This window comes from Coturnix japonica, chromosome 1 (assembly GCF_054131305.1).
Source record: "Coturnix japonica strain WE chromosome 1, WE-NBRP24, whole genome shotgun sequence".
Classification (NCBI taxonomy): Eukaryota; Metazoa; Chordata; class Aves; order Galliformes; family Phasianidae; genus Coturnix; species Coturnix japonica.
This window is the reverse complement of record NC_140663.1, coordinates 1,569,052-1,589,572: the sequence shown is the minus strand read 5'-3', so window position 1 is coordinate 1,589,572 and position 20,521 is coordinate 1,569,052. Positions and strand designations below refer to the sequence as shown.

The following is a 20,521-nucleotide window of genomic DNA, read 5'->3' as shown; positions in this document are numbered from 1 at the left end:
CTGGGAGGTTTGCTTTTTAACATTTAGCCTGACATGTGCTCATTCTGCTCACTTAAAATTATCTCCAGGTTTCTTAAGGGTGCACTCCTTTGCTTTACTTGCTGTCCAAGCTCAGCTGGATTCCTTTAGACGTCTTTGTTGAAAATTGGAATACTTCTGCTTAAAAAGACAAATGACATCTTTCTCTACTTCTTATCACCTGAAAAGCTTCTACTCCTTTAGCTGTCAGCTTCAGCTTCGTCTTAACAATTTTCTTCATCTGTATGAAGAGTCAATGCCCATTTTTGGTGTTCTAATACTTAAAAGTTTCCTGTCTGAATCTAAGCACCAGCTGGTTTTAAATGGTTTAAGACTAGGAAATATTACTCCAATATCTAACAATTTAATGTCTGCTTGTTAAAGCTGAATTAGCAGCCTTTATATAAAAATATTCTTCCTGTCTTACCGTATCTTTTCCTGCTCACCATTTAAACAGTTTAGCAGCAAAGGAATTAACATTGAAGATAATGCTATTGACATTTCCTAAACACCAGTTCTTTTTCCAAAAAAGAATCTGACAGATGTGATCAAATCCGGGCTAAATAAAAAAATCAAGCAGCTCTCACAGTTAGCCAGCAAATGGGATCCTTCACCCCACCTGACAAATGGAGCACATAGACATATCCTCGTGTTGCAAATCTTATAAATACAACGTGGATACATTAGACGAATAAACAATAACAAACTATGGTGGAAACAAACACACAAAAAATTGCAGTAGTTTCATCAAAATTATATAGAGAACTTCACCAGAGAACTTCAAGACCTTTTAAGACCTCACAGGTGATTCCTTCAGGTAGGCAGTTCTACCTTAAAAATTCAGCAATAAGTGAAAATTGATGATACAATTAACTTAATAGCGAAATACACCCATTTCATATCATAATTAGATGTCTCTCAGGCATCTGGATGATGAGAAAGGCATCACACACTACTCAAAAACAGAGCACTAAGTCAAAGATGCAAAGCTCGAGATAAGTCACGCAAATATTAAACCACAATATAACTCTTCGGTTCTCCTTTAGGCTGAGACCTCAAAACTTTTATCCATTCCTCACATTAACAGCCCAAGGTTTAAAGGCATAAGGCTAAAGCTATATCTTAGACATAATTCCCCTCCATTTTCCTTTTTCCCCCCAAATATAAAAATAACAAAATATTAAGCATTAATCTAATAATTTTTATTGTTTGTTTTTAGTTTGTTTAAATTTTAAACCACAAATGGTTTGGAAAGACAGCAGAGGCAATAGATTTGTATTTGCACGGCATAGATAAAGCTACTGAAGTGACTGGTTGCCTCTCTTACCCACCAATAGTTCTTAGAAAGCTCTGAATTCATCTTTGATGCAGAGAGTTAAACATATATTTATGTCAAACATATGTTGGTATAACTAATCCTCCTTATTTTAAAATGAATGCTCACTTAAGTGATTTGAAACTTTTGTTCTTGAAAACACCTATCTGTTAATCATTTATACTCTGGCAACCTTAAAAGAAATCCTAAGTGATATTCATATCTCAGAGCATAACAATTATTGTTACTTGGAAAGCTCAATACAGACTCAATATAGAAAGGAAATGTTAGATAGGAAGCTATGAATTTGACAGACATTTGAAATGGCCTGAAATATACAGTTGTCAGTTTTCAAAAGAAAACAGGCAGCTGCATTTTATAACTTCTTTGTCCAGAAGCTTTTGTACAACAGCTCTATTAAAATAAGATTATTTGATACGCCATTTCTCACTAAACCAGTACCAAGTTTGAGGCAATCAACAAGAGTTAGACAATTCTTTTTGTTTTCTAGCATGAACGAGACTTCAAAATTACACTTTTCGATTCCTTGCTGACAGCCAGTTTTCAACTGAGGAATATTATGGACTTCCTTGAAATATGAAAGTAATTAACTTATGGAAGAGGGTCTTGTATTCTGCAACTCTGTGATAATCCAAGTTAGTAAACAGGCTAATAGAATCATATCATAGAATGGCTTGGGTTGGAAGGGACCTCGAGGATCATGAAGCTCCAACCCCCCTGCTGTATGCAGTGCCACCAACCTCCATATTTAACACTAGCGCAGGCTGTCCAGGGCCGCATCCAACCTGGCCTTGAACACCTCCAGGGATGGATGGGGCATCCACAGCCTCTCTGTGCAGCTATTCCAACACCTCACCACTCTCACAGTAAAGAACTTCCCTTTAACCTAAACTACCATACTATTCTTCAATCATATTCTATTATTACTCTGCTAGTCTTCTACCATACTATTCTTCTCCCTCTGAAAAGAGAAGGATATTCATATTATCCCAGGCACAAGGAGGCAAAGTACACTTGTAACCTTCAGTAGAGTTTGGCTCTTTTTGTCCTTAAGACAGGGAAAATTTAGAATAAAATGAAATGACAATATTTACCAGTAAAAAAAAGCCATCACAAGACAACATAAGCTTTCAGCTTGTATTGATAGTTTGAAACAAGTGTGAAGAGATGGATGTTCAGAAATCCAAGCACTCTACAAGACCCTGGACTTACAAAGCGCTGTGCCTTCTGACGCTCCTCTTCTGTCGCAGCTCTCTCACGAATGATGGCTCGAGTCAAATGCTCATTGGAAGAAATCCTTTCTCGTTCCAGGATCTTGCCAAACTCATCACGTACATACGCTTGTTCTTGTTTCAGTCTATGGAAGACAGAGGGAGATTTACATCAAAAGCTTATTATCTAAGTTCATTTTAAGAGATGTAAACATGATCACTTTGAGAGAAATCCCTGTACCAAATTATTACAGGCTTCTTAAAACAGCTGAGCACGAATTCACCTAAAATTCCAAATTATTTCAGATTCAAGCTTCGAAACCCAAATACACAAATTCCACAAGTCTTAGGGACACTACTTCATAGATCACATCCAGCACAGATCATTCATGAAGTAAGAAGCATCATTGAGCACTATGGGTATACACAGAGCTCTGTCTGTTTCTTGAGAACTCAGTTTGTTGTTTTTAAGGAACATTTTTTCAAGGAAACTCTTCCCTGCCCCACCATCCAACTTCCTCATAAAACAACATTTCTTTTCTGTAGTGGGATCATGTTTGTTGGTCTCCAGACATACCATAAACTCAAATGTGGTCCCCACTTACAGAGATGGAAAACAGATGAAACAATCAGAATAAACCTTTCCCAGAAATTTGAGAGGAGATGAGAAGAGCTATCAAACCTATTGCAACAGAGTTAACACAGTTACTACCAGCCCCAGAAAACCATAGAATCATAGGATGGCCTGGGGTTATAAAGGATCATCATAATCATCTAGTTTCAACCCCCTGCTTTGTGCAGGGTTGCCAGCCAACATCCCAGGCTACCCAGATCCACATCCAGCCTGGCCTTGAATGCCTGCAGGGATGGGGCATCCACAACCTCCTTGGGCAACCTGTTCCACTGTGACACCACCCTCTGGGTGAAAAGCATCCACCTAAAATCTAACCTTCCCTGTCTCAGTTTAAAACCATTCTCCCTTGTCCTATCAATATCCACCCTCATAAACAGCCATTCCCCCTCCTATTTATATGCTCCTTTCAAGTAGTGGAATGCTACAATAAGGTCTCAACATTCACACACTGCAAAACATAACTTTACTCAAAACCTTTCCCAAGTTACTCTATGTAAGCACACTGCACCTATTTTTTAATGAAAATGTGCAGGTATAAACAGGATAGCTATTAAAATACATCTGATGAGCATGCACTGTGACATGTGCCGACACTGGGGAACTCAGAGCTGTAATAGCAGAATTATACACAACTTTTCAAATAATAGATTTTTTTTCCAGGAGTAGAGGAGACAAAGCTTAAGGATTCTCAGTGCATTTATATGTTGTCAAGGGAGCTTCAGAGAACAAACTGTAATGAGTGGGGTCACTTTGTAAAAGGTACGAGCATTACAGTACATTAGATTCTTCCCCAGGGAAAACATCTAAGTGGGGTGGGGGGGAAAAAGACAATTACAAGATGTATTACTTCGGTGCTCAGACAACCCTCTGAAATGCAGCAACCAACTGGGAGTCTTTATAAAAAGTTTATTAAGCGGCATCTTCAATTACTCTAGCAAAAGTCAGATTATGCAGACATGGACCAAATTCCATTAAGTGATTTCCCAAGGTCCCCCAAATTATTTCAGAAGCATTGGTATATCAAATCGTTCATACAATCAATGCTTCAGTCAAAACATTCTGGTCGTCTTTTCCATTGGAGAAATAATGTTTTGTTTAAAAAGTGTCAAAATAGACATCTCAGCAGCTTTTTCTGAGGAGAAACAACAGAGAAAGCACTTAGCACTCCCAGAGATTGAAGTAAACTCTTTCCTTGCCCTTTATAGATTTTACTTCCCGTACATGCTTTTCTCCTGCTTCCTTATGCATATTAGACCTAGCAGCAAAGTAATTAAAGTATCTGAAGTCAGACAATATCTGAAAAGGCTGCTAGAGGACCAAGGCCATTCTCAGTGAAGAGCCCAAGGAGCTGGGAGGAAACAGAATTAGGACAGCTGACCTAAACTGGCCAAAGGGATGTTCCATTCTTCCTCACCTCCTTTGTCACCACTGCAGATGTAAAATCAAGAAGACATTATTACACAGACAAGTGATATGTTCTTTCCAAGTATCTGATGAATAAAAGAATGTTAAGTATTAGCTTGCTCATTAAGACCAATAAAAATGATACGAGATGCTCACATCAAAAACAGACAGACCTTATCTGTGGTGAGGTGTTTATAACAGCTCACGTGAAACCAGCTTTCTGTACAACAGAGCACCCTTCCACCTTAAAAATGTGATTTCCCCATTTCTTTAAAAAAAGGCATATATAATGGTATAAAGGTACAACATCATCAGCATAAACATCCAGCCACAAAACTATAAGCATCTCCTGGGTCCTCACAGGCATTATAATATATTAAATAAAAAAAAAAAAAGAAAAAATGCATACTATTTGATTATGCACTGGCTTGCTCATAACAGCACCCTAACACAAAAAGTCATTCCTGTCTATCTATCCAATGTAGTGATTGGCAACCCAACCCATGGCAGATGGGTTGGAACTAAATGATCATAGAATCATAGAATGGCCGGGGTTGAAAAGGACTACAATGATCATCCAGTTCCAACCCCCCTGCTTTGTGCAGGGTCACCAACCACCAGACCAGGCTGCCCAGAGCCACATCCAGCCTGGCCTTGAATGCCTCCAGGGATGGGGCATCCACAGCCTCCTTGGGCAACCTGTTCCACTGCATCAACACCCTCTGATCTCTGAGCTTCCTTCCAACTAAAACCATTCTGTGATTCTACCCTAATCCTCATTCATGCAGTCACAGAATCATAGAATGGTGTGAATTGTAAAGGACCACGGTGATCATCCAGATTCACATCCCCTGCTACGTGCAGTGCTGCCAACCACTACATGAGAAATGTATGTCATCATATCTACAGAACAAAACACAACTAGTTAACTTCCTAAAGCATCCCCTAGACTTTTTCACTTAGGGCAACTTTTATCCACCAAAAATGTCCTAGATGCCCATCACAACTGATTTAAATTCATCAGAGTTTTAAAACAAGTAGTAGGATTTTGAAGTAATTTGCATTTATTTGAGTTGCGTAATTGGGAAGCTTGTAGGAGCTTAATGAAACAAACAGAAGGCAGCTACATTCTGATCTCAAACATTTGCTTGCATCAACTTACAGTAGTTTCCTTCCTTGACATTACAAATTCATTTTATTGGCGTTCAACGTGTAGTGCTGCTGAATGAAAGCAAACATCAGCTAAATCTACAATAATAAATCATATTATTACTTAGCCAAAAGTGAAATAAATAAATATGTCAATATCTGCAGTTGATAAGCAATTAAATAGCACAGTTTGACAGTAAAGTCCACTACTCCAAGAATGCCATAGAAACAGACCACTTGAAACGGCATTTTTAATTGCAACACAATTGAAGGCTCAGTATAAGGAGCTCTTGTGTTTAAGCTGAAAGCTTTAGTTAACAGACAAAAGACATTATGCATTACACTGATCATTTATACGGAAAGTGCTTTAAAAAAGCTGCTGAAACAGCAGAGAAGGCTGCTTGCTATACATTTTTCTACAAAGTTGATAGCTGGAATAAAATATTTCTAAATAATTACAAAATACTTTCAAGAAGCACACGGCCATGTAGTTACAGCAGTCGATTTAATGAAATAAAGGATGCAAACCTACCACTTTTCCACAGTGCTATTGGAAAGTACAACCAAAACCCTACTCATACTAAAGTCTGGATGAACGCCTCACAGCATTTCATACTCTCAACTGTTCTACAGCATACAATCATACATACAGAAACCAAAATTTCCTGCCTTTCTACTGGCTTTAAGAACTTCAGAACTCTGAGTAATGACACAAAGAGCATTTAGTCCTGCACTACACTATTAAGTCAGTTATCTTGTTATTACCTCTAGGTCTCCTAACACTCATAAATTCTATATGGTAACTTCAAGTTCAACCTCTGGACCTGTTCAGTGTTAATTCAACCTTGTTTTTATCATAGAGCACAACTGTGCAGCCAGTGACCAACACAATTAACCTATTGAACATCTCATAACTATGATACTTCAAAATAGCATGTTCCTATCAGCTCCCATCCTTCTGGAAATATGCTTTCAGTAAATCCAAACTTGTGAACACTGGATAGAAAAGCACATCGGTGCATACCTATAAACCTTCATGATGCTCTTTGTGTTAAGGCATTTAAACCCTTTTGTTAAATATATTTTAAATAACAGCATAATTTACAAGCATGGAGTTGGACTAGAGGACCCCTCAAGGTCCCTTCCAATTCAAACAATGGTGTGATTCTAAGATAAGTAGAAAGCCAACCTGTCTCAAAACACAGATATTTCAAATATAAAAACATATGACCATTAAGGAAAATGGAGAAAAGTTGAAATGCCCAACTGGTTCCACTCTCTAATCACTTGTGAAGCAGAATTAGAAGTCCAAGGGAAAAATATAGCAAAGCCTCTCTAATGTGACAAGCGTGTTTGCTATAATCTCTTTTTAAGAAACATAAGTATGTTTTCCAGGAAAGGAAAAAAAACAACAACAACTTCATTGCACCATGAAGAAAACCTTCCATGCTTTTCAGATCCATTTTTTAAAACGAGTTCAAGGAAGGGGAATTGTTAATGAAACCACATGAAATTACAACGTGGGACTGTAATCTTGCACAGCATGAACCATGTAAGCCACACTAACAAGATGAATAATTTAATTCTCAATCCAGGAGAAATCACTCTATTGTTTACTCCAGAATATCCACTTCTGTCATTCTTGAGAAGACGCCTGCAGATGGTAAAGGTTGTCATTAACAAAAAAAGCACCCTTTAATTCATGAAAAACAGCAACACAGAGAAATGCTAAAAATCTAAATGACGAACAAACAAAATAACACCAACAGTCTTACGAGCTTTGAGCTTCGATGGCCACAAAACACTTTAAACTATTCCACAATCCACAGGAAACCCAGAACTGGTAAACACTACAGTATTAAAAGCAAATATAGTGATGTATCATTTTCGGCCCTTTTTGTTTCCAGATATTGAAGATTTATTACACTATCGAAGCTTAAACATATCCTTTCTGTTATTTTCCAGGGAAATGATTACTTGCCAGTTGTTGCATCTTTATTACAGTCTCCAAGTTACACAATCTGATGGATTTCTGGTGATCCAAGATAAACTCATTCAAGTTTAGAGTGTGAACTGTCACTTTTTGCTACCTCCAACAACCAAAACGAAGTTTTTCCTGTTTCAAAGCCCACAATCAAGAAAATCATCTTATTTTCTAGAAAACACAGAAAAATTTAAAGATATTTTGGGCTTAAATACTGGAAGTGATCTTGAAGAATGAAGCCCATGTAAGAAGACACAAAACAAGAACATTTCATCACTGAAGCAGAACATCTGTATGCTTTCTAAATTACTGTTAATTTAATCCAGCATCCTTCATCTTTCGTGATCTCTGAGCATTTTCCTTTCTATATGGCATCTCCTCAACCCTGAAAGCTTCCAATAATTAAAAATAAAAGTGCAACACGTTCACAGTAGAAACTGCATGTCGTGGTTTTTTTGCCTAGTTTGATGCAACAAAGTTTGTTAATGCATTCTGACAGACTTGCATAACATCCAAAAGTGTTTTGAACAATGTAGTTTAGGCTACGATGCAATATTAATGAATGAATAATGTTTCCGAGTACTGAGTTTCAATATTTAATGAACGCATACAGAATGTGCCATAGAAAGATGTGGTTGAAAATCACTGGAGCTAACAAGGGACTTGAAAAGATGCTAGAAACACCAGGAAAACCTTTAACCTAAACTTAAACTGGAGTCTGAGAAGCGTGAAATGGATCTCTCTCCTGCTCAAATTCTAGTATTCACCTGACTGCCAAGTCTGCTACATTATATGATCCTCAGGGGTCCCTTCCAAGTTGGAATATTCAATGATTATCGATCTAATGCTTATCTGCTTCTGCAAAACATGGCATCCACAACCTCCTTGGGCAACCTGTTCCAGTGTATCACCACCCTTTGGGTGAAAAACTTCCTCCTAAAAAACAAAAACATGAAAAACTTGTTTTCAATTCATGTAGGGCATTGCATACTACAGGCGAAAGAGGCTACTTCTAACTGAAATAGCAACCCTTCTCTTTAAAAATCCATCCTGAAGTTTGATTTCTGGAAAAGTTAAGAGAAAATATCATCCACAGGAGAGCAGAAACCTCTTCTCAATTTAAGACTAGAATACAACTTTTATGTAACTGTGTTCTACCCAATTGGCTTCTGAAACAGTTCTAAACTGGAAGAGGGTAGATTCAGACCACATATTAGGAAGAAAGAAGACACTGGAACAAGTTGCCCAGTGAAGCTGTGGATGCCCCCTCCCTAGAAGCATTCAAGGCCAGGCTGGATGGAGCTGTGAGCAACCTGGTCTGGCGGGAGGCATCCCTGCCTCTAGTGGGGGGGTCCCTTCCAGCCCAAACCATTCTATGATTCTGTGATTCTATGATCTACATGTTGAGCAGATCTCATTAACTAAGGCAGAATCAGAACTAGTAAAATAGAAAAGCAGGAAGGCAAAGTAAAAATGCTGAAGTTTTAAAAACATCATTAAAAGCTCCAAATTAAAATACAGGAACAAATGAGAAGAAAGAAAATGAGAGCAGTCAATTTATGTGTTTAGAATATGGGTTAGGGAAGCCTTCTCATCATCTAATGAGAGCTGGCAGCTGCCCTGGATCTTGTGAGTTAATATAAAGAAATATTCGTCATCACCTGTTTCATGTATCTTTATAGAGATTCCAGTATGGACTGAAATTCAGCAGACCACACAAATCCATCAAATTTGTGAATTGTTATTTAGAAATATTAGTGAAAATGTGAACTCTACTAATGTCAATTTCTCTCTCCAGTTCATCCCATTATGATCTCATCTTTGGTCAGTTGCAAATCATTCTTCTTGCATTTTCATATCCAGTAGTAACAGGATCCAAGAGAGCAAAATATCAATTTGGTTGCTTTACCAGGAAGTCTGGGTTGCTGACTCTCTGTTTTTGGGTTGTGTAATACACCGACCATAATCTACACAATTTATCTTGGGTAAAACATAAGTTCCACCTTACCCACTTAACCATTTATTTCCATTCTCTCAATTATCCTCTGTTCCACACGCTGCAGTTCCAAAATCACCCATAACACTACGTCCAACTTAACTTCAGTTGAATGTTCCATTAATTTCCTTTTTCCAGCCACCCTTCAGTCTCAGCATAACTGTCAAATGAAAATCTTTGCTAATGGCCATGTTCTTTTACATGCCAGTCCTTGATTAAGAGATCAAAGACACTCATTTCAAAACCAGTCATTATACACAGCTCTTCAACTTATAAACATGAGTTCAATGGACAGTGTGGCAATACCTGGTGCAATATGGATGCTAGCTACTCTTGGTCTGTTGATCCCTTCCAGAAGTTGGCTGAGTTGAATTTCCTTATTAGGGTTCTTTGTGTTTTGTGGGTTCTCTTTCTTTCGGCGGGGGGAAAAGCAGTGATTGAGCAGAGGGAGAGTGAGTAGGAGAGAGGGGAGATTGTTCAAGTGTGTGTGGGGAGGGGTGTAATTATACAACTTAAATCTACCATTTTTAAAATATGTGCATATAAATCACTATTATGTAAAGACAGAACATATGAACAAATTTCTACCTTTATGCCAGAGGCATGCAAGGAACATAAGTCAGAATAGTAAAGCTGTTTTGCATAATTTGTATAAGTATTTAGCTGAGACTTTCCTGATATCCTCATAACTCCAGCTGAAATTACTTTCCATTTTAATATCTCTCCTCTTGGGATCTGCAAAGGCAGTCGTGAAATTATGACAACATTAATTCTTCATTAAAGTGAAGGGACGGTTACCACATTTTATTATTGTTATTATTTTAAGTGTTTCTTTGCTTTGTCTGCTCATTTGCTACTCTTCAAAACGAAAGAGCTCAGCAATTTGAAAGCAAAGACTTGTTTTAAAATGCCAGGGGGGAATATTTGCCCTCCTCCCTACTTGAATCTGAAACTACGAAGCGATGTTATTTTTGTTGATGCTCTCTCCAAATAAACTCACTGGCTTCAAGTCATTTTCCAATCTCCCTGAGAAATAAACTTATCAAGATGAAGCTTCATATAGAAGTTGTCAGTTGAGATGCCAAGTTTTAAAATCAGAGTGAAAAAATATACCCTTGAAAATGGGGGTTTATAAAGATAGGAGTGAATTATAGCACTGTTTTTTCCTATTTCCATCCCCGGTCTCCAAAATTCATCTCTGCATATACTGAGAACTAAACATAATGATATTAATGGAGAATCAGACCAATAACAGAATCATGGAGAGTAACTCTACCATCACCAAATACTTTTTTTTTTCCTTCCTAGAAAATAACAAAGAAAACCAGCCAGGTATTTCCAAACTCTCACTACCATCAGCATTTTTATTCCCTTCACATTTTGCAGGTGGGATCACGTGCTATGCTTTTAGTGTTATAAAAAGCAGAAGGTACAACGCAGTCCCATTCAGAAGTTGACCTGGCCTCCATCATAATAATAATTTCCAATAATCAACATAATCATTTCCAACAGTTGGCTGGTGACAGTGGGATGAGTTACAATACCTCACCTGATCACAGTACTTGTTTGTCAGCCAAAATTGTGCTCAGATCTCACATCTTCATGTTAAATCTTGGCTTCTTCTTGCACCTGAAAAGTTTTAACCCAGCCTGACCTTGCTAATCCCTTCCTTTCCTCTGGCATGGCAGTTATTCCATAATCCTCTGGACCTCAGTAATATTACAGAAAAACTTCACATCTAAACCTTCTGCTGGATGTGACAGGACAGGGCTTCTTCTGTTGTGAAAAGGAGAAAGAGGTGTAACTAGAAAGGGAGAACAGGAGAAATTCAATTAGTGGAATCAGTGCAAAATGCATTCTTTTCTCCACGAGTGTTCCCCAGTCCTGAGGCTGAACTGGCCCATTCTGCAGGCAAACCAAGGAGGTTTTACTTTATTATCATTTTATTTTTATGATTGCAGTTGCACATCAAACTTGAATATTCTGTTCTGGGAAACAAATAGTTGTCACCAAACCCCTATGCATCTCTTCTTGCACTTCAGAAAAGCTTATTCAACAATCTTACTGAGTGCTGTTTAAAGTCCTCTCTCTGCTGTGTAATCAGCTGAGAATCTTTAAATGTTGAACAAGAGTCACACAAACTTACATGTGAAGTTCAGAGATAGGAGTCCCTTATTAGATGTCACATTAGCCTTTCACTTCAGTTCATGTGCAGTCTACGTCCTCTTTTCCAAAGTCCCGTTTGTCATTATAAATATCCAAGTTTTGCTCTCTCAAACCAGTAGTCAGTTATTTTCCCCCAGTATACTGAATATTCTATTAGGAAAAGGTTAATCTTCTCAGCATTCATGGAAGACAAATTATACTGTATGAAAGTGAATGAACACAGAATAAGTTTTCAGCAGCTGTGGCAGCACTGACAGCAGAACTCAATGTGACACATATACCTTCTCACAGAATCACAGAATTATCAAGGTTGGAAAAGACCTAGAAGAACATCCAGTCCAACCATTACCAATACTTCCCAGTTAAATCATATCCCTCAAAGCTAAATCATATCCCTCAAACCTCAAACAAAATATTCTCACACCAGTGTGCAACACTTTCTATCTCAGGAATGGCAACAGTCATCAAGGAACCTTCCTCTAAAAGCAGTTTCTCCCAATTGTATTTGAACATTACTCAAATCTCTGCAGTACTTCATGGGGATGACTGTCCCCCTCTACTCAGATCTTGTGAGGCTCCATCTGCAGTACTGTGCCCAGGTCTGTGGCCCCCAGAACAAGAAAGACATGGAGCTGGTGGAATGGGTACAGAGGAGAGCCACAGAGGTGGTCAGAGGGCTGGAGCACCTATGCTATGAAGAAAAGTAGAGGGAAACTGGGCTTGTTTAGCTTGGAGAAGAGAAGGCTCTGGGGAGACCTCATTGCAGCCTTCCAGTACTTGGAAGGGAGCGTATAAATAGGAGGGGGAATGGCTGTTTACGAGGTTGGATAGTGAGAGGACAAGGGGGAATGGTTTTAAACTGAGACAGGGGAGGTTTAGATATTAGGAGGAAGTTTTTCATACAGAGGGTGGTGCCACACTGGAACAGGTTGCCCAAGGAGGCTGTGGATGCCCCATCCCTGGAGGCATTCAAGGCCAGGCTGGATGTTGCTCTGGCTGGTTGGCAACCCTGCACATAGCAGGGGGGTTGGAACTGGATGATCATTGCGGTCCTTTTCAACCCAGGCCCTTTCTGTGATTCTATGAATGCTTGTCAGAAAAGGAGGCAATCCTCTGGTGTGAGTCTGCTGTGACAATGCTTGCACTCCCAAATCTGATTACCAACTAAGTAAAATTCTTCAGCTGCTTTTTAAAAACAGAACAGTCATTTGGGTAAGGAAATAGAAAATTCTTATTCCTGACCTACCAGGAGTTGAAATAAATGCATTCACTTTTGCAGTCCAGTGTATTTCCGTGGAAGTATTCTATCCTAAAGTCAGCAGTAGAGATGATGCAATTTTTCTGACTGTTTTCACACAACTGAGAGGTCTGTCTGATATAATACCAGATTATAACACTTTTTTAACTAACAAAGAAGCTTTTTGTCCCTAATAGAAAAAAATACTGGGAGAAAAGGCCAGCTATGTCAAACTGAGTATCTAATTACCTTGGAAAATAGAATCAATTAGGAAGGGGAAAAAAAAATCTATTCAAAAGATTTTTCAATGTATTTAATGCACAACCCATATAAAATGAAATAAGTTAAAATGTTCTTCAGTAAAATATAAAATGAATATTCTAAAGAAATCAATCATTTCACTTTTTCTTACATTCTCCGGACCAATGCCAGTAAACTAAAATAAACATGTTATTAAAACAGAAATCAATAGTAAGCTTTAAAATACACGGTACTGCAAAAAGGTCAAGCTCCAGTATTGATTTTAATATAACATTTTTGGTGTGTAGTTTCCCAAAGGGTTCTTCTCTAATATTGCTCTTCATTCCTCTTTCACTTTACATTTGCTCTGGTGAATTTGTTGTTCTTTTCTGCAAAAGCTGCCCACTGCATGAAGTTTACTATGAGCATGTCATGTATGCAATGTACTGCTGAGACACGACAAAATAAGGCCAGGAGGAGGCACTCAGACACATCAGAGTATCAATTAAACTGTAAAGTGAATCACAGTTATACAGAGACCCTTCCAAAACACAATAAGAATAAAAAGGAGTAAGAAATGAATGGCTGCAATCTACTAACCTACCACTGAGAGCCACCTTTGTGGACTGCCATGTACATGTTTTTAAAAGATGATTTCGGTTTGAGAAAGATCTTTAAGCCCAGACAAGTATGTAGAGAAATACAGAGGCTGTAATAATTCATCCTGCTAATGACAGATAAAATACCACACCATATGGAGCCCAGCAGACTTCAGCAAGTCATTAGCATGGAATGTTTGGAAATCCATGGTCTGTCTTTTCAGGAAAGCATTTTTCCTGTAGCTTTTCAAGGCAAAAGTTTACCAAAGAACTCACCGGAGATGAGCCGGTCAAAGCATAGCAAAGTTTAAGAGCTATCAAAAGCCATTCCCAGCTAATTATCTCTTTCCTTGACAGAAACAGAAGCCAGTCCAGCCAAGGAATAACAGGGATTGTATCTGTAACTGTACCAAAAGGTGGTTAGGAGACACAAAAGTCCTCTTCCTGCTGCAGCTTCTAGTTCTCTTCCTGAACAGCAGGTTGAAATTGCTGATGTTCAGACAACCACCATTTCTCACCTACTGATAGTCACCATCCACTCAACTCCCTTTTCAAGGGATCACAGGAATCTTTCTTACTCTGCTTCACAGGAAATCACACAGAGAAGCTCAAGTATGTTTTTTGGATCTTTAAGTGAACCCCACTGGACCTTGGATGAAGAACAATGGGATATTACCCTTCCACCTGTTTACCTGCTGAGCAGATAGAGAAGTATTTGGGTTTGGTAATGGCTACACTAGAAATGTTTGTCTGTAGAACACACGTGACCGTGACCCTTAATTAAGTATAAGTAAAATTCCAAGGTTGAGACCGTCTGAACAGAGATTTTAAAACAGATTTAAGATATAATATCGTAACTCCCACAATGACCTGTGTTGAAAAGGACCTGGGTTAAAAAGGACCACAGAGACTTCGCATATTCTGATTAAAGAATAGCTTTATGAGTCTTAGAAGGAGCAGCTCAGGGAACCAGAATTTAGCCTATAGAAGAGAAGGCTCAGAGGAGAACTTACCAGTCTCTACGTAAAAGGGGGTGTAGCAAGGTGGGAGTTGGCCTCTTCTCCAAGGTAAAAGCAACAAGAGAGGTATTAGAGGAAATGGCATCAAGTTGTCCCAGGGGAGGTTAGGGGAGGTTCAGGAGGCACTGGAACGTATTCAAAGAAGGGCAACAAAGCTGCTTTCTGGGTCTCTGTGGGGGATCTCAGCCTCACCACAGGCTGGGGAAGCAAGGACTGAGTGCCAGAAATGCATTGTGCCAGGCACTCCCTGGCTTGGCTCACTTGGTCCTCACAGCCACAACCCCTTTGGTTCCCCAGGCCCCGGCAGCTGATCCTGTGCAGCTCCTGTGCTGCTGAGGGCACCCACCAACATTGCTCCCACTTTAATAACTCAGCAGCCACGTGGGAGTGCAACAGCAGTGCTGGCCTGGGAACCAGTAAAAGGCAATCAACCACGTGGCACCTTCCTCCCCTTAAAGCCTCCAGTGCCAGCACTGAGCTCGCCAGTCCCAGCATTGCCAGTCAGAGGGCTCTGGAGCCACCCAGCAGCTCCATGCCTTCCATCCTGGAAGCACTGGTGATATCACAGAGTTCCCAGCTGCCCAGGCTGCACTGGCAGTGAACCGGTGTACACTGATGTAGTAGTTAGGGGCATGGTTTAGTGGACAAGATTGGTGTGAGGTGGATAGTAGGACTAGATTATCTTAGAGGTCTTTTCCAACACCTCAATGATTCCATCAGTTCATATTCAAGAACAAAGTGTATATATTGGATTAGTATCTCTTCAGTTCATACATTAACAATCAGAAAAGTCATGTACCTCCCCCAGACTTGCTCTGCAAAGTCACAATGCTTCAAGGTTTCATATATCAGCTTTTTTATTCACCTAATCAGAGAAATTAGGAAGTACACTGACTACTTGCTGAGCTTGTCCAGAATAAGCAGAGAAAATGCAAAAGGAAACTTATTACCTATTTCAGCTATTCGGGTTAGTAGGGAAAGTATACCAAGTTCTATATCGTGTTCTGGCAGTGAGAGTCAAACTAGAGCAAGTCAGGGAGAAACTAGGGCACAACAATAGGAAAACTGGGAAAACCCCATGACTGATAAACTTTATTTCTTGCTATTAATTGTCATGTCTTATTTCTTGCAGAAGTGCAATTTGTTATCCCTAGTGCTACCTTATTACTGTCATCCTGTCCCAGAAAATAGCCACTGGTTCACCGAGCTGTACAGACCTCTCTGCAAACCCTGATGGAACAGATGCATCTTGCTGACCAGAAGCAGCTTCTTGTGGCTGAAGTTCATGGGATACATCAGCATTTTGTATAGTATAAAACACTGGAACAGGCTTCCATTCAAGGAAGTTGATGCCCCATGCTTGTGAAAGTTGTTCAAGACGCATTTGTTCAAGAGGCACCCTTAGTGTTACACTTTTGGTTAGCCCTGTAACAATATTCCTATGTTCCTTTTAACTGAGCTATTCTATATTATTCTAAATGCTTCTAATGACTTCAAAGTCTTCTGACACAACAAAGTTATTTCAGACTCTCTCATCACCAAATTTATTCCAACAAAAAAGTCCAACAGCTGTGACAAGTTATAGTGCAACAATCTGTATCTGTAAGACTGTACTTCAGGATGAAATCCAAACAGCTGAAGGAATCAGAAATTTCTATGTCATATTTTGCATCATTTCATGTCACTGCAAACATCTAGTTTCACAAATCTGTTAGTTAAGAACTTTTTGGAAAAGAAACCATGCCAACAACTATCTCTTCCTGGTTGACACTACTGTAAAACTCAGGTTCTCATCTTTATTCACAAGTCCACGGGACCAGATGGGCTCCACCCTTGGGTGCTAAGGGAGCTGGTGGGGGTAACTGCCGAGCAGCTCTCCTCCATCACCAGCGCTCCTGGCTATCTGGAGAGGTCCCAGCGAATTGGATGGCTGCTGATGTGACTCCCACCTACAAGAAGAGCCATAAGGAAGATCAAACTACAGGCCTGACCTCAGTACCAGGGAAAGTTATGGAGCAAATCATCTTGGGCAAGATCATACAGCATGCTTGTGGCATTCAGGCCCAGCCAGCACAGGTTCATGAAAGGCAGGTTGTACTTGACCAACCTCATCTCCTTCTACGACTGGGAGAACAGACTGGCAGGTGACATAATGGCTGTTGATGCAGTCTACCTAGATTCCAGCAAAGCCTTTGGCATGGTCTCTCACAGTATTCTCCTGGGGAAACTGGTTCCCCATGGCCTGGACAGATATACCCTCCTTTGGGTAAGGAACTGGCTAGAGGGCTGTGCCCAGTGGGTACTGGTTAATGGAGTTAAAGTCCAGCTAGTGACTTGTTACAAGTGGTGTCCCCCCAGGCATTGGTTCTAGGGCTCATCTTGTTTAATATCTTCATTGATGACCTAATGAGGGCATTGAGTGTACCCTCAGTAAATTTGCAGATGACACCAAGTTGAGAGGTGGTGTTGACCTGCCTGTGGGTAGGGAGGCCCTTCAGAGGGATTTAGATAAGCTGGATCGCTGGGCTGATGTTAATGGGATGAAGTTCAACAAGGCCAAGTGCCGGGTCCTGCACTTCAGCCACAATAACCCCATGCAGCACTACAGGCTTGGTGTTGAGTGGTTGGATGACTGTGAAGAGGAAAGGGACCTGGGGGTGTTGGTCCATGTTCGATGCTTAGGGGAGACCTTGTTGCACTCTATAACTTCCTGAAGGGAGGCTGTGATGAGGAAGGGCTTGGTCTCTTCTCCCACTCAACAAACAGAACCCAAGGAAATGGCTGCAGGTTGTACCAGTGGAGGTTTAGATTAGACATCAGGAAAAACTTTTTCACTCAGAGAGTGGTCAGGCACTGGAACGGCTGCCCAGGGAGGTGGTGGAATCACCATCCCTGGCAGTGTTCAAGAGGCGTCTGGATGAGGAGTTACGAGTGATGGTTTAGTGGCTTCTGATAGTAAATGGTAGTGGGAGGACAGGTGGACTAGATGATCTTGTAGGTCCTTTCCAACCTTGTGAATATGTGATTCTCTCTTTTAGGCTTCTCTTCCAGAACTGTGTAACAGAAGCTATGGCAGGTATTTAACAGGGGGACAAAAGCTTACTTTTTCAGCTGTTCTGAAGCACCCATATATACCAGAGGCAGTAACAAAGTCATACCAGAAAGCCATTAAACATGCCCAAGTAATTGTTCAATAAGCCACAAATACATCATTAAGTCACTGGCTAGGACTGTTTTCATTAAATAATAAATGCTATAAAGAGCAGTGTATTATTGCAAGCTAATGGTAGGTACTGACATGAACTGGAAACAGACTTTGAAAATATTAATGCTATACTTAATCTAGGGGAAAGAACACACGTTATTCTTTCCTATTCTGTTCAAAATATAAAGCTCTCTAGTAATTATAATTGTAATAATAGTATTATTTCTATATTATTGTTCTTAATGCTAATAGTATTACAACCTGTATATTACCTTGAGCATTATTATAAGACTGTAGCTCCTACACATTAACTGGTCACATCTACTAATGCAGTCTCAAGTTCCATTGCAATTGAATAAAAATCAGTTTAACTTTTCTAAAAGAAAAGACTCTTGAGAGGAAACTTTCTTAATGTTCAAAAGCCACAGTAAGAGACAACAGCTGATTCGAGTAAAAGAACAAACAAGTTAGTATAAACTTTGAGTCTTCAGTGGGGTTTGTGGTCAATATGTTATTATTACAAAATTCTGGACAGCTAACACAGTCTCCAGAACTGATTAGAGGGCACAGGAACACCTCCTGGTCAGACTCAAGATCTAAATACCCAATCTCCAACACAAGGAAGATCCACCACATGCAGCTCTGCCTATTTCGGAGAGGATAAACATTGCTTTCACTTAAGAAGATGGAAATAAAAAATACATTGATAGATAGAGACTGTATTCATCAGTCTATCAGAATAAGTAGAGAAACTCCCAGGGGAAATTCAGCCAGAAGGCAGCTTTATTAAAGCATTTCCAGGAATGTTTGTCCATTAGTTGGCCTCTGAAAACAATATGCAAGATGAGGTGGTGTTCTGGCCCAGAATGGTTAAACATGAGGGAATTCAGCCACTGGCAGTACTTCAATTTCCATCAACAGATTACAAGCCACATATGTTCTCATGATGGTAGTTATTAACTTTTGCATTAATTTATGACGCTTCCACAACCACTACAAACTTTCAGATTCTGAGAGAAGAAAATCCTGGACAGACTGATCTTAATTTGGGGGAAATTTAAACCATTTGTACTGTGTATGTACCTATGTATGAATAAACAAATTACATAGCAAGTTAATAGAAATCTTCTTTCCCAGTCTTACATGGATATACTACACTGCAATCAGATCAGAATGTGGTGATCCGATGCATACAGAAACGGTACTGAAATTATCCATTAGAAAGATAGTTAAGAAAAAAGTAGTAGGTTATCGATTTGATCATTTTTTGTAATGTATTGAGACTGCAAAGCAAAATAGATTTTAATGCTACCGTACCCATTAAATTCACTAATTATGGGCTTATGCCCTTACCATAACTGTTCCAAAAAATTTTAACACTAGAAGTACAGCATTCCAAGTTGTTTTTCACCAGATAAAAGTAGATAAAATGCAGAGGTCTGCCTTCATTCTGCTCACTTACCTACAGAAGAGCCTGAAATACAAGCTGAAAGAGTTACTGAATCATCATTTTACGTGATGCTGTCAGCACAGACATCAGACACCATCCTCCTCAATCCAACCAGCCTTAAACAAAACTGGTGCATTTGTACCCTGCATCCTCCGTATAGGTTACGAAGCCTGCATTTCACTTCCTTTTTTCATGTGTTCAAGTATTAACTTGATTCACAGAATCACAGAATGGGTTGGGTTGCAAGGGATCCCAAAGACCATCAAGTTCCAATCCTCCCCCACCACAGGCAGGGCCACCAACCTCAGATGTGATACCCTTACCTGGAAAACAATGTGCTTGGTGAACACATGTTTGATACAATGAACAAAGTGCTCTGTTTCTGCTTCCGTGAGCTGCACTCATTCTGAAGACTTCAATAATGGCCCCAAGCTCTTGAACTCCATAATGGCTGCCAGCTGCTCTTGAACATACCCTATGAATGCTAACAACTGTTCTCTGTAACAGTTTTATTCCAATATATGTTTTAAGCACCATACAGTTGGGAATTCAGGTTTTGTTCTATCTTCCAACGTTGCATCAACGTGCTTTCCTGTTTACTGTATATAACTAAATGTCAAAAGAGTCTTTTTAGATTTTTCTTGTTTGTGTTACCTAGAAGTCTCTGCATTACACCAACGTGAAAGGTATAAAATGTTCCGTCTGAACAGTGTACAGCGAGCTCTTAAGTTTCTGCTTCAAAATTGAAGACCAGTAATGATGAAAAATTATACCGGCTCTAAAAGTATGTGAGTGTCCAGAAGACTGATAGATACCTGAGGCTGTACAGAAAATTGCAGGCTTTTTTCGCCTGAAAGTATGGATCTTGACTTA

General features: G+C 39.5%; 1 protein-coding gene and 1 long non-coding RNA gene across 3 annotated transcripts in view; both read right to left on the bottom strand.

The window, feature by feature from the left end:
* The window catches only part of CHCHD3 (coiled-coil-helix-coiled-coil-helix domain containing 3), a 145,984-nt gene that overhangs the window by 98,567 nt on the left and 26,896 nt on the right, over positions 1–20,521 (bottom strand). For both annotated transcript variants that reach the window (XM_015861656.3, XM_015861752.3), the window contains exon 4: positions 2,567–2,711. In XM_015861656.3, coding sequence (XP_015717142.2) covers positions 2,567–2,711 — 145 coding nt within the window. The remainder of the gene's footprint in view (positions 1–2,566; positions 2,712–20,521) is intronic.
* Positions 16,524–17,747, bottom strand: LOC146762227 (uncharacterized). Its single transcript, XR_014945410.1, has 2 exons — positions 17,397–17,747; positions 16,524–17,105 (listed from the first exon to the last, which is right to left on the bottom strand). It is a non-coding gene; the product is annotated as an uncharacterized LOC146762227 (long non-coding RNA).